The 14,974-nt window shown below is 43.3% G+C and overlaps 1 protein-coding gene across 1 annotated transcript in view; it reads right to left on the reverse strand.

Moving 5' to 3' along the window:
• PAF1 (PAF1 homolog, Paf1/RNA polymerase II complex component) overlaps nt 1–14,974 on the reverse strand; it is a 712,617-nt gene that overhangs the window by 242,390 nt on the left and 455,253 nt on the right. Inside the window, exon 11 of the mRNA XM_044062107.1 lies at nt 14,540–14,668. Coding sequence (XP_043918042.1) covers nt 14,540–14,668 — 129 coding nt within the window. The remainder of the gene's footprint in view (nt 1–14,539; nt 14,669–14,974) is intronic.

Here is a 14,974-nt window from a genome sequence, read left to right on the forward strand (position 1 = left end):
CCCCCAAAAGGAAGGCAATACAAAAATAAGGCTTATCCACATATGCAAGCAATGCAAAGTAATGCAAAATCAGTGTAAGCAAGCAAATAAAACATAGCAGGATAACCCAGTCAGGAAGTATGAAGAGGTTGTTAGGCCCCATGCCCTTACCAAGTGGGGAAGGAGGGAGGAACTGTACTGCAGCTGTATTAGCACTCGAACATCTACATTTATGGTAGGTACAAAACTGTACTATGTTCATCGTGCATACAGCTGCAGTAATCACAGATGGGTAGAGTCCCAAAGCTATGCATAGGGTGGTAGGTACTATGAGGAACTGGGTTGAGCCAGAATGCCCTGCAAAACAGCAGTGGCAAAGCCTGCTCTTGTTCTGGAATATAGGGGCAGGTGGTAGTGTTTTGTGAAGGTATGTACAGAACTCCAAGTGGCTGCCTCCAAAATATCCTTAGTAAGCACACCTCTGAGGAAGGCTGTAGAGGTGGCTGTGGCCCTGGTGGAGTGAGATCTGATACCAGTAGGGACAGATTTTCCATGATAGGAGTAACAAAAACGTATGCAGTGGCCAATCCACTTGGAAATGGTCTGTTTGGTAACTGGTTTCCCTTGAGCCCCTACGGCATAGGACACAAAAAGTTGTTCTGATTTCCTGAAGGACTTTGTTCTGTCCAAGTAGTAACGTAGCTGCCTATGGATGTCTAAAGAGTGAAGCAGCCTTTCCCCTTTGTTTTGAGGGTTGGGATAAAAAGTAGGTAGGTGTATGGCTTGGTTTAAGGCTACCCTGGATACCATTATTGGCATAAAAGATGGGTTAGTACGAAGGGAAACCCTATCCTGATGGAAGATGAGGAAGGGCTGCACCGCCATGAGGGCCTGTAGTTCAGAAACCCTACGAGCTGAAGTGATGGCCAGTAGGAAAGCTGTTTTCCAGGACAAATACTGCAGATCTGTTGAGGCAGCAGGTTCAAAAGGAGGCAATGTTAATTTTTCTAGTATGTAATTAAGGTCCCAGGCTGGTATTGGTTGCTTCCTTGGAGGTCTTATATTCTTAGCCCCTCTGAGGAACTGTCGTAAGAGTGGGTGAGAGAATAAGGGAGGATCCGTGTTGAATTCTGCAGAAATGGCTGAGGCATGTATTTTAATGGAAGAAAATGAAAGTCCACTGTTTAGCAGTTCAGCTAGGTACTGTAAAACCTGAGGCAAGTTAAATTTTCTACGGTCCTGTCCTTTTTTCTCATTCCAACAGCAAAACCTCTTCCATTTTGCGGAGTAAGCTTTTCTAGCAGATGGTCTTCTCGCCTCCAAAATGACATCCTGCACCTCCTTGGAGAGTAGGGTCTGTTGTGGTGTTAAGGAATTTTCCATGCAGCGAGGCTGAGTGTTTTCAGCTGACTGTGAAGGGTTTTGTAGCTGGTCTGAGTCAGCAGAAGGGGTATTAGAGGCAGGGACCAGGGAGGAGTATGCGTTAGGCTCCTCAGGAGTGGATACCAGTGTTACCTTGGCCAATCTGGAGCAATCAGTATCATCCTCGGTTTGTCTGTTCTTGCTTTCAGAAGCACCTTGGACAGAAGAGGCAGAGGTGGGAATGCATAAACTGTCCATGCTGTCCAACTGAAGGAAAGGGCGTCCACTTTCCAGGCCTTTGGATGGAAGGTCCTTGAACAAAACTTTTTCAATTGATGGTTCCTGTGGGAGGCAAAAAGATCTATGTCTGGTCTCCCCCACACTTCGATTATTTCCGTAAACACCTTTGGATGTAATTTCCATTCGTGTGGATCTGTCATATTCCTGCTCAAATTGTCTGCCAGTGTGTTTTCCAGTCCTGACAAGTACTGTGCTTGAAGTTCGATCTGTATTTCCAGAGCCAAGTTCCAAAGAGTCATGGCTAGTCTGCACAAGGGGTATGAATGTGTTCCTCCTTGTTTGTTTATGTACCACATAACTGTGGTGTTGTCTGTTCTTATCAGTAATTGTCCTGGAAGCAGGAAGACCTTGAAAGCTGTAATTGCATTTATTACTGCTAGCATTTCTTTTTGATTGATGTGAAGGTGCTTTTCCTTGTGGGACCATCTGCCCTGAATGCACCTGTCTTTCATGTGCGCCCCCCAGGCGTAATCTGAGGCGTCTGTGGTTATGACCTGTTTTGCTTGAGGCTTGCAGAATGGAAGGCCTGTGTTCACTTGACATGCTTGGGCCCACCATAGAAATTCCTTTTGCAAACATGGAATTATTGGAATAATTGCTTCCAAACTGTGACTGTGTTGAGACCATAGATTTTTTAGGTAGCATTGAAGTTTCCTCATATGCAACTTTGCACATGGGATTAGCAGAATGCAAGATGCCATGAATCCCAGAGCCTGCAGGATTTTCCTTGCAGTAAGCCTGGTACTTTTTCTAGTGTTTTGAAGTACTGAGATAATTGCCCTTGTTTTTCTGTCGTAAGATATGCCATCTGGGTGTTTGTGTCCAAGCTGGCACCCAGGAAGGTTATTTTCTGAGATGGTGTTAGCCTTGATTTCTCCTTGTTGATGGTGTATCCCAGAGAAAGCAGTAACCGTGTCACATATGCCAGATGTTCCAGTAGTATGCGTTTGCTGTCCGCTTGGATCAGGCAGTCGTCCAGATAAGGGTAAATTTGTATCCCTTGAAGTCTGCAAAAGGCAATCACTGATGCCAGGCACTTTGTGAATACTCTGGGTGCAGTAGATAAGCCAAAGGGCAATGCAGAGAATTGAAAGTGGATTGAACCTGCAAGAAATCTGAGGTATCTTCTGCAGCTTTGTCTGATTGGGACATGCAGGTATGCCTCCTTGAGGTCCAATGTTACCAGCCAAAACTCCTTGCCCAGCATGGGAAGAAGTTGCTGTAATGTGAGCATCTTGAATTTTGGTACGAGCAGAAATGTGTTTAGGATGGATAAGTCCAGAATGGGTCTCCAGTCGGTTCCTTTTCTTGGTACCAGAAAGAGTCTTGAATAAAAACCTTGACCTTGTTGGTGCGTAGGTACCTTTTGTATAGCTCTCATGTTTAGGAGCTTTGAAATTTGCAGTTGTGCCTCTGCCCTTTGATTTTGTGGCAGGTTTGGCATGCCTCTCATTTTTGGAAGAGTGTGAAACTGAAATTTGTAGCCTCTGTTTATAATGTCCAGTATCCATTTGTCTGTTGTGACAATATGCCAATTGCTTGCAAATAATGCTAGTTTCCCTCCCAAAGGTGCTGCCAGCTGAGACTTGCTTGGCATGGAAATGAGGGAGTCATTGTTTCTTCCTGTATTGTTGTGCACTGTCTTGACCACCTGTTGGTGCCGGAGATTGCCATTGTCTGCCTCTAAATGATCCTTGTGAGTGTCCTCTGCCCCTTGTGCGTCTGTATCTACCTCTTTGGGGCTTGTCAGTGGCTGGAAAGGACCAGTTTTTTGAAGGCCAATTCCTGCTAAAACGTGGTGGCTGAACCTGTAAGAAAGCTTTGACAGTTTGCATAGATTTGGCTTTTTCTTCCATTTTTCGTAGTATATCCTCAGCATTAGTACCAAAAAGTACATCCTTTTGAAAAGGAGCATCAAGAAGTTTAGCTTTCACATGATCAGGCAAATTTTGTTCCCTAAGCCAGGCACGTCTGCGAATGACTGATCCTGTAGCAGCCGCTCTACTGGAGGCCTCTAGGGCATCATAACCACATTGTAAGGTGTGTTTACCCACTTGCTCTGCACTATGCAACATATCCTGTAACTCTTTAAATCTGGTTGTTCAGGTTGAGACATTTTGTTTTTTAATTGGGATAACAGAAACTGTTGATATTTGATCATATGAAACTGACAGTTTAAGGCCCTCATGGCTAGGGTGGCCGAGGTATATACCTTCTTACCCCACCTTTCTAAAGATCTAGATTCCCTTTCTGCAGGAAGTGGATTCTTGGCAGTGGAGGCCTTTAATCCCTTAGGGCCTTGTGAAATGGTTTCAGGGTCAGCATTATGGCCTTTGTAGAGAAATTGGTGAGAACTGGGTACTCTGTAATATCTATCAGGCTTTACTGGTGCAGGAGGCAGAGAATCAGGGTTAAGACAAGCCTCCGAATAGACATCATCCAGTACCTCCAAAACAGGGGTATAGCCAGAGGTCTGTGCTGAGGTAACCAAAGAAATTCCCTAAGTCTTTTCTTGGAATCTGAAAAGTCTTGGCCTTCCCAATGGAAATGTTCCCTCAAGGTGTGCAAGGTTTCCCCAAAAGAAAAATCCTCAGGGGGGGATACAGAAGGAATGGACTGTTCTGCATCCGAGTCCTCAAAAGGGGAGTATGAGTGTACCTCTGCATCAGAATGTTCTGATAAAATGGATCCCTGATCAGAAGAGAGGGATTCTTCCTCCACTCTGGGTCTCTTGTCAGGAGGGGGCTGAGAACCTCTGATAAGAGTAATTAGATCCTCAGCCATTTTAAGCATGTGTTTCTTAGGCATGTGTCCAGGAGATGGCCCTTGAGCAGCAGGCCTAGTTTGATGCCTGGCTGCTTTGGATTTAGTAAAGGCCTTAATAGAAAAAGAAGATGAAGGCCTAAATACACCATGGGTGGAGGTGGACCTGTCCACATTAGTAGGCTCGACATAAGCCGGGCTTGGTTGTAGTCTGGGAAAGGGCCGAGGACCCAGCGGTCTCGGGTACAGAAGACACCGCCAAAGGAGTGTCGTCGGTAGTCAGGGACTGCAAAGGCGTCTCACTGAGAACCGGACCACGTGGAGCCTGTTTCGGCGTGGTGTCAGCGGAGACCGCGGGCCTCGCGTGTCGGTCCTTTTCCTTGCGTTTTTTGGATAAAACGGTAGTCGGAGTGTCCGACGACATTTTATAGTCAAAAGCTTTACCAAAATAGTGTTGGACAAACTCCGCCCGACGCTTGATAGTGCGTTTGTTGAAAGTAGCGCAAAAGCGACAGCCCGAGACGTCGTGGTCTGGGCCCAAACAAGGTATGCAAAGGGAATGGAAATCCTTATGCGGTATTTGCTTCCCACAAGAAATACAATTATTAACTTTTTCTGACATCGGTCTGAGGCAAGAAAATTTTCCCCAACGGGGTACTTAGCTTTATGAAGACTTTGGTTCCAAATATTTTCGTAATTCAGGAGCTGGCCGACCGGCACTTGCGAACTGCTTCTGCTTCGGGCACCGCATGGCAAAAAAGACTGAAGAACATGGCGTCGGCTGTGTCTTATATACTCTGGCCTTCCTGACGTCAGAAGAGTAAGCGACGACAACCGACGCCGGACCAAGACTTTGGAATTCGGCCGACCGAGGGACCGCCTGACGGCTGAAAACCCATCTGTGATTACTGCAGCTGTATGCACGATGAACATCAGCTGCAATTCAACTAGACCAGGCTATTCAATATTCAAAGGGTAGCCTTATTATAGCCGGAGACTTTTACTGTATACTACATGAAAAGGAGACTAATACCAAGAGAAAATTTAAAATATCAGCTACTGCTAAAGCGTTAACACATTTTGTCAATGTACTTAATATTAAGGATACTAATGAATTTTTAAAGACTCCTTCACTTACTTCTAAAATATTTGAGGTACACAATCAAGACTTGACAAAGAGCTTTTATCTCAAATGATTTAGTTACTTATTTACATAAAGTTAAAATAATTTCATGCCCAATTTCAGATCATAATGCTATAACATTTGACTTCTTTTTGAACCATAGCAATAACATTCATATTAAAAAAATTCCAGTATATATTACAAATTTGAAAGATTTTAGGGAATTTTTCAACAAGGAGATACAAATTTATTTAGAATTTAATAATACAAAGGCTATATCACAAACTTATATATGGGACACTCTCAAATCCTATTTACATGGAAAATTTATAAATTAGTACTCACTAAAAAGGAAACAATGGGATAATGATTTAAAAGAATTACAAGAAAAAAACAAGTTAAAACTAGAACATCAAACTAATAATAGTATCCCATTAAAAATAAATGAATTACAAAATACGTATCTAGAAATTCTAAACCATAAAGGTAAAATAAAAATGGAAAAGATTAAATTAACAAATTACTCAACAAATGCAAAATCTTTATGTAAAATTGCTTCTATAACCAAAATGATAAAATCAAATCACATTAAAGAATTATATAGTGAGAACAAAAAGAAAAAAGTCACTGCAACAGAAGCTATACTAAAAGAGTTCCAAACACATTTTATAAAAATTAATCAAATTAATCTAGTAACGGATTTACAAGAAGCAATAAAAGTATGAGCACATACACCAAAAAAAGATTGACAGATCAGCATTTGAAAATAATTGATAAGCCTATATCAATGCTTGAACTGACAAATCAAATAAACAAATCTAATAAAGCACCAGGTAATGATGGGATAATATTGGAACTTTATGAATTAATGCCCAAAAATGCACTACATATTTTACTTCATACCTTTCAATTAGCTAAAGACAAAGTACAGTTGTGTACTTACCATAAATGTAGATGTTCCAAGTGTATTCACTGTTGCAGTCATCACACTTGGCTTATCTGCCTGCAGGTAGCCCTCAGTTGGCCTGAATAATAGAGACGTAGTATTTATGCGTTGGTTGCTGTCACTCCAGGACTGATGTCAGGTCATCAGGGGTATAAAAACAGGCAGCTGACGCCATTACATCAGTTTTTCTTGTCCCAAATGTCAGGAGCCCCTCCACAGGGAGCTAAGTTATGGTGGAGGAAAACACCACCAGTAAAAAAGTAAATACTAATACCCATACCCCTGAAAATGGGGGGGGGGGTAAAAGGCCTAGAGAGATTAAGGGGAAAAGAGAGAGATAAACCAGGGAGTTGAAGAGAGGGGAAACCAGGACTGCAACAGTGAATACACTCGAACATCTACATTTATGGTAAAGTGTACACAACTGTACTATGTTCTTCGTGTTTCACTGTTGCAGTCATCACACTTGGGTGGATTCCCAAAGCTGAAGGATGTAGGCAGTCAGGAAGAGTTAGGGCTGGCTAGAATGCCCTGCATGCTGTTGCAAAGCCTGCCTTGGATTTGGAGAAGATAGGCAAATGGTACTGCTTGGTGAATAAGTGCTGAACTCCAGATAGCAGCTTCTAGGATGTCCCTGGTAGGGATTCCCCTGAGAAATGCTGTTGAGGTAGATGTTGCCCTAGTGGAGTGTGTTCTGACCCCCTGCAGGTTTGGTTTCTCATGGTGCTTGTAGCAGAAATGGATGCAATGTGCTATCCATTTAGACATAGCTTGCTTAGAAATGGCCTTGTCCTCTGCCCCAGTTGCAAAAGCTGACTAATACAACTGGTCTGATTTTCTGAAGGCTTCAGTCCTAACCAGTTAAAATCTGAGCTGTCTGTGCACGTCCGAGGAGTGCAATATCCTTTCCCCTTTATTTTGAGGATTGGGAAAAAGGTTGGCAAATGTATGGATTGATTGAGAGCCACACTGGACAACACACTTTAGGCATAAAGGAAGGGTTTGTCCTGAGAGAGACCCTGTCAGCATGGAAAATAATGAAGGGTTCCACAGCCGTAAGTGCTTGTAGTTCAAACACTCTTCTAGCTGAAGTGATGGCTAGAAGCAATGCTGTTTTCCAAGAGAGGAATTTTAAGTCTGCTGACGTTGCAGGCTCAAAGAGTGGAAGTGTGAGCTTTTCCACTACAAAGTTAAGGTCCCAAGCAGGGGTGGGTGCTCTCCTTGGTGGCCTTAAGTTGTTTGCCCCTCTCAGGAACTGTTTGATAAGGGGGTGCGAGAAGACAGCTGGCTCAGTGTTGTAATGAGCCGAAATGGCTGATGCATGAATCTTAATGGAAGAGAAGGACAGGCCTTTGTGGAGTAGATCTGCTAAGTAATCCAAAATTAAAGGCAGGAAAGGCAGAGTTGTGTCCTCTCCTTTAGACAGGCTCCATGAGCAGTATCTTTTCCGAATGACATCCAGCACCTGTTTGCTTAGAGCTGCTGGGATCTGATTCAAGGGATAAGCCAGGCTGCAAGACTTAGGGTTTGCAGTTGAGGATGCAAAATCTGCCCCTCCTGCTGAGAGCAGGGTAGGGTTCTGATGTAGGTGGCACAAGAGCAGGGTAGGGTTCTGATGTAGGTGCCATGGTGGCACCGATGTCAGGCTGCACAGGAGTGGGTACCAGTGCTGGTGTGGCCAGTCCAGGGCAATCAGAATTGTCCTCAGTCTGTCCTGTCTTTATTTTGAGTAATACTCTTGAGAGAAGGGGCAGGGGTGGGAATGCATAAACTGAGAGATTTACCCACTGAAAGGATAGGGCATCCACTTTCCAGGCCCTGCTGTGAGGGTTCCTGGTGCATAATCTGCTGAGTTGGTGGTTGTAGGGGGAGACAAAAAGGTCCACCTCTGGGGTCCCCCATTTTTGAATCAGAAGGTTGAAGGTGCTAGGCTCTAACTGCCACTCATGTGGGTCTAGGAGATTTCTGCTTAAGTCTGCCAGTGAAGTTTGTTTGCCTGGCAGGAATTGAGCTTGTAGATGGACTTGCATGTCCAATGCTGTGTTCCACAGAGCCATGGCTAGCCTGCAGAGTGGGTAGGAATGGGTTCCCCCCTGCTTGTTGATGCACCACATAACTGTGGTGTTGTCTGTTTTTATTAGAAGTTCTCCTGGAAAGAGTAGGAATCTGAAAGCTGTCACGGCATTCTGCACAGCTAGCATCTCTTTTTGGTTGATGTGCAGATGAATTTGACTTGGGCTCCAGTGGCTCTGAATGCATTTGCCGTCCATGTGTGCTCCCCAGGCATAGTCTGATGCATCTGTGGTTAGGGTCTGGGCGGCGTGGGGTTGAGTAAAGGGCAGTTCCTTGTTGTGGCTGCATGCTTCTGCCCACCAAAGAAACTCTGCCCTTAGGGTATGATAGGAATGACGGTTTCCATGTCCTGAGAATGTTGGCACCAAAGACTTTTTAAGTACCACTGAAGTTTCCTCATATGCAGACCTGCATATGGAATTAGCAGTATACATGAGGCCATGAACCGTAGGGCCTGCAGTATTTTTCTTGCAGATAGCTGGGTTCTGGTGGACATTTTTTGAAGTAGGCTGCGAGATAGACTTGTTTTTCTGAAGTGAGGAATGCCATCTGGGATGTTGTGTCCAAGCTTGCTCACAGAAATACAATCCTTTGACTGGGTACCAGTTTTGACTTCTTTTCGTTGATGGGTGTACCCCAGGGAAGTGAGAAGGTTTTTCACAAATGTCAGGTGCTGCAACAGCAATTCCTGACTGTCCGCCTGAATCAGGCAGTCGTCCAAGTACAGATGAACTTGGAAAATTCTCTGCCTGCAGTATGCAATAGCTGGAGCCAGGCATTTTGTGAATACTCTGGGCCAAGTGGATAAGCCAAAGGAAAGTGCACAGAACTGATAATGCATAGATCCAGCCCTGAAACATAGATACTTCCTGCATGACTCCCTTATAAGGATGTGCAGATAAGCTTCTTTTAATTCTAGGGTGACTAACCAGGCATCCCTGGTTAGCATGGGTAGAAGCGGCTGCAGGGTAAGCATTTTGAATATCGATACCACCAGGAAGGTGTTGAGAATTGAAAGATCCAGAACTGGGTGCCAAGAGCCCTCTTTTCTGGGTACCAGGAAGAGTCTGGAATAGAATCCTTGACCTATCTGTTCCACTGGAACTGGCTGAATAGCTCTTATGGAGAGCAGGGATAGAACTTGGTTTTGAGTCTCTGCCCACTGGTTTGGAGGAAGGTCTGGGAACCCTCTTGGGGTTGGTAGTGAGTGGAAGTAAAATTTATACCCCTGGGATACAATGTTGAGGACCCATCTGTCTTGTGTGATGGACATCCAGTTTTTTTTTGCATGAAGGGCAAGTTTTCCTCCTAGGGCTACAAGCAATTAGGCAGAGGTTGGGAGTGGAGTGGAGACATCACTGTGATATTTTTCCGTAAGGAGGTGGCTTACCACTCCCTGCTTTTGGGGGTGGGGGAACTCCATTGCTTAGATCTCTGCATACCCTGAGACTGTAATCTGGGTGGTCTGCTTCCCCTGGGTCTGGTTTGAGATGGGCTGGAAAGGACTAGTGTTTGGAAGGGCAATGCCTACTGAATCTAGGGGGGTTGCACTTGTAAGAATTCTTTAACAGTCTGCATAGACCTAGCTTTTTCTTCCATCTTTTTAAGAACCTCTTCTGCTTTGGTACCAAACAAACTATCCTTGTTCAAAGGAGCATCTAGTAACTTTGATTTGACATAGTCTGGCAAGGTCTGCTCCTTGAGCCAAGCATGTCTTCTCAGTACAGAACCAGTGACTGCTCTCCAGCAAGATGCCTCTAGGACGTCAAAGCCACACTGCAAAGTATGCTTGATGACTTGGCTTGCAGAGTGCATAAGCTCCTGCAATTCCTTATTTTCTGCACAGTCTGTAAAGGTTGCCACTTTTTGTTTAATCAGTTCCATAATATGTTGCTGGTACTTCAACATGTGAAACTGACAATTTAATGCCCTAATAGCAAGAGTAGCAGAGGTATATACATTCTTACTCCATCAGTCCAAAGCTCTGGAATCCCTGTCCAAAGAGGTGGGATTCTTGGCTGTAGTTGCCTTACTACTTTTAGGACCCTGGGAAATGATCTGTGGGTCAGCAGTAGGACTCTTGAAAATACATTTGTGAGTGTCAGGTACTCTGTAGTACCTGTCTGGTTTCCTAGGGGCAGGAGGTAAAGTATCAGGAGTAAGACTGGATTCCATAAAAACATCATCAACAACCTCCAGGACAGGGGGTATTGCTAAAGGTCTGTGCTGTGGCAAATCTAGGAATTCTCTGAGTCTCTTTTTGGACTGAGGATAGTCTTGGTATTCCCAGTGGAAATGCTCTCAAGCTATGTAAGGTTTCACCAAAAGAAAAATCCTCTGGAGGGGAGGCAGAGGGAATGCATTCCTCTGTATCTGAATCCTCATAAGCAGATAAGGGCATGTCTTCATAATCAGATACCTCAGAGTCATCGGCCTCCTGGTCTGTTGAAGCTGCAGGGAACTAATCTCTCTTCCTCTTAGCAGGGGAAGGCTGACTTCCCCTAATCAACATAATAAGGTCTTCTGTCATTCTAAGCATTTATCGTCGTAGCATGGTAGGAGGTGCATGCGCTTTGGCTGTCGGTTTTCTAGGTGTAGCTCATACTCTTGGCCTAAGAAACTCGATAGTTTTAGATAAAAAAAAGTTGTCTGTTTGAATCGAACATTGGTAGTGCGAAGAACTGCCTCAGAAGCCAGTGCCTGTACAGCGGCTCCAGACCCATCCAAGGTAGAGACATCCACAGGTTCCATAGTCGAAGAGTCTTGCGGTATATCGGACTCCGAATGGGTCTCGGTAGTGGCCTGCGAATCCATAGAAGCGGGCATCAGGGGCTGTGAAAGTGCCTCATTGAGTACCATCGAACTGGAGACTACCTTAACGGAAGCGTTGTTGGCAGCTTTGGACCTATGCGTTCTCTGTCTTTATCCTTACGTTTTTTCGGAATATCGGTAGTCAGATGGCTTACTGAAGCCATTTCAGAATATGGAGATGGAGAGTGAAAGAATTTAGTGACAATGAGAGCCCGACGACAAATGGTTCGGGCGTTGAACAAGGCACAAAACCGACAGCGAGGTACGTCGTGGTCTGGGCCTAAACAGGTGACGCATTAAGAATGAAATTCTCTGTGTGGTATTTGCTTTCCACAGGCAAGACAATTGTTAACTTTTTCTGGCATTGGTTAGAGCAAGAAAAAAGGATCCCCAATGGGGCACTTAGCTTTAGAAGACTTCAGGATTATTGAATTCCAACTAAACTGGCTGGAGCTCCCTCATCAACTCACTTATGTGCAAATAATTATTGCCCATAAACTTATCTACAATCCAGCAGACTGCCCAGCCCTCTCCCACATTTTGAGTGCATACCAACCAAACAGAGTCCTAAGATCTGAAAATAAAATGCTGTTGAATATTGATACACCTAAGCTCTCAGCTGGACAAATGCTATACTCTTATGCTGTCTCCAAAGTATGGAACAACCTCCCTGCCTCTCTCAGAGCTATCAGCAATCACACCAACTTTAAAAAAATCCCTTAAACTGCATCTCTCCTCACAATGGATATGCACCTGCACCCCTATAGTCTACCCCATAACCTAACCTCTCTCAGAATACTTATTCTCTCCCACTGTATAACTATCCCACCCCACATTTTCCTTTCAAATCTACTCCTTCTGCTGTCACTTTAGTCTCTGTTATCCCCACTTTAACACTTCTGTCTCAATCTCTCTTCTTCTCTGTACTACGCTCAACTATCTCTCTACTTACATCTCACTTACTCTCACACACTTTCACTTTCACATGCACCTAAGTAAAAACATAACTATTTCTTCAAATGATTCTATGTATTCTAACATTTTTTTGTACAATTATGCTTTAAGTATGCAATACTACTGCATTATATACTGTATACAATGTGTTAATACTTTATCTGTCTGCATCTATATGTCTATGTAACTATATATAGAGCTTTTCTCCCCGGGCCTCCACTGAAAATGGGCGCTTCTCAGCCCAGTGGACTTTCCCGGTAAACAAATGTAATCAATCAATCAATCAATAAATAAATATCTTTGTTGAGATTCAGACATTTTTGTTTGATCCCACTGAAAAAAGTCCCTCATATTGGAAACAGTATTTGAAAAGGTCCATTCCTCAGGAGGAAACGCTCTTCAGAAACAGATTTTCCACACTGTATTAAGGGAATACGAGATTCACTGTCTCAGTGCAAATGCTGTCAATTGGACTGTGAATCAGAATATGACATGGGGGATGCTTTCTTCCTCTTCTGCAGAGTACAAACATCACTCAAGGACTTTACTGCTCTCAACAATCCTTCTCCCAAATCCAAGTTATTTTTTTCCGGATGAGGAAAAATGTCTGGACTTATGCTTTCTCTAGGAGAACCCCCTTCCATAAAAAGAGCATATGGACAGTCCTTATCCCAAAGGAGAAGCTCCTCAGTGTAGGTTAGTAAAAACATCCCCCCCCCTCCTTCTTCCCCAAAGCCTGCAAGGATGGTTCACTCTTCAATGGTAAAGGCAACTGTACAGCTGCAGAGGATGTACCCGACTCCCAGTCCATATTAGCATCTCAAGGAGCAACACCAGATGGCCCAGGATGATAAATGATGGAGACATGATGAGGAAGAGTCTGTAGAGAATGCAGAACTCATGGCCAAAGCAGAGTCATCTATTATACACTGAGGGAAGAAGGAAACTGGCTTGAAAAACGAAGCATCACAGACCCTTTTTCCTTCATACAGACAGTCTTAAACAGGATCCATGTCCATGCTCTAGCTACAGTGTATCTAAGACAGGTCTATATTAGATGAATGAAAGTTCATCTTAGCGAACGCTCACAGGAGAGAAACTTGCGGAACTCGAAATCGCAATTGTGAGATCGCGGTACAGTGAAGATGGGAATATTTGCCCTTCCCTCACTGTAGTGCGATCTCGGAGTTGGAATATATATTTAGTGGGGATGTGGGGGGTGCAGCCCCCCACAATTGCAGTTTCGAGTTCCTGGATTTTCACTCATGTAAGCGTTTGCAAATATGAACTTTAGTTCATCTAATATAGACCCATCTAAGACACACAGTGTGATCAAGAAGAGATGGTGAAGCCTACAGACTAAAAGGTAGATACTAGGATGAAAGAAATTTTCAGTCACAAGCACCAAACACATCTGCACAGGCTCTCAGAACAAAGTAATTTATTAAAATCCGCAAAAGTGTTAGGGAATCCCCAAAAGCACTCAGGATAGGCTTACAGCAGAGTATAGTATCTGATAAGGGGTCAGCAGAGCTGAGAATGGTCGGTCTCCGTTTCTGACAGAAAAGTAAACTTTTATTTGAAAATTTCACAAAAGACCACCCTATACAAAAAAGTACAACCCCCTCAGAAAAGTTCTGAAATAAAATCAGTTAGAAATTCTCAGAGAAGTCCCAGCATAAATCTGAAGCAAAGTATTCTAGTGACAAACATTTCTGGAACAAAAATGCCCTAAAATCAACTATTCAACAAAATGAAAACATTTTCTTTTTATTTATTTTTTAAATAAAGTTGAAGGTAATCTCCAACAGGGAACTTATATGCCCAGCTTCAACGATCTGCTGAAGCTCACATAGGAGCACATTCTTCGGCGGTAAGAAAGTTCTGAAGTAAACGCCCTAAACACCAGTTTTTCCTGAACCCCTCATGTATACCACTGGTTAGGGCATGTGAAAAGGAGGACTAAAGCTTTAGAAAGCTGTCCATCTGGATCCAATGCTTGGCAGAATGTCCCGTTTTGCTTAAGGCTATTAAAACAGTGATCTAATGATGAACATCAGATTTGCTCTCCTCAAAAAATACAATGACTGTTAGCACTATCAAAAGGAACTTGCAGGTGGGAATACACATACATGTTTAAAGTTGTGAAGAAAGAACTCGTGCACGTCTTTGACACTTGCAAGTTAAAGTGACCAATAGCTTTTTAAGCCTATATTTTATGTACTCACCTAGTCTCCAGTTCATTGTAATACACACCATCACCTTCTCTGAAGATAAAGAAGTAGTTCTCTTCATAGCCTTTGCTAGCCTTGTTCTTCACATTCCAGTTGTATTCCCTGGCAATCTTATACTCGTAGCTGTAGAACAAAAAAGTACTATTATTTCCATTTCTTTCTTAGCTTATGAAGCTTAACACAGAAAGTATAACACAATGACTTATACAAAAGGAATACATTCAGAACTGAGAAAACTGGAAATGCTAAGGCTTTAGAGAAACCCCACAAATACAATATTTGTTATTGTCTAGGTAAGATATTTAATTTATACATGGAAAGCCTGACTGGGCAAGGGAGGAAAGCTCCTTGAGATGCATTTAAGATACTCGTGACAATTTTTTTTACAAAGATGCATTACATAGAACAGTTCTTAATCTAGAAGCAAAC

The sequence above is a fragment of the Protopterus annectens genome, chromosome 1.part0 (assembly GCF_019279795.1).
Source record: "Protopterus annectens isolate FY-2018-M chromosome 1.part0, PAN1.0, whole genome shotgun sequence".
Classification (NCBI taxonomy): Eukaryota; Metazoa; Chordata; order Ceratodontiformes; family Protopteridae; genus Protopterus; species Protopterus annectens.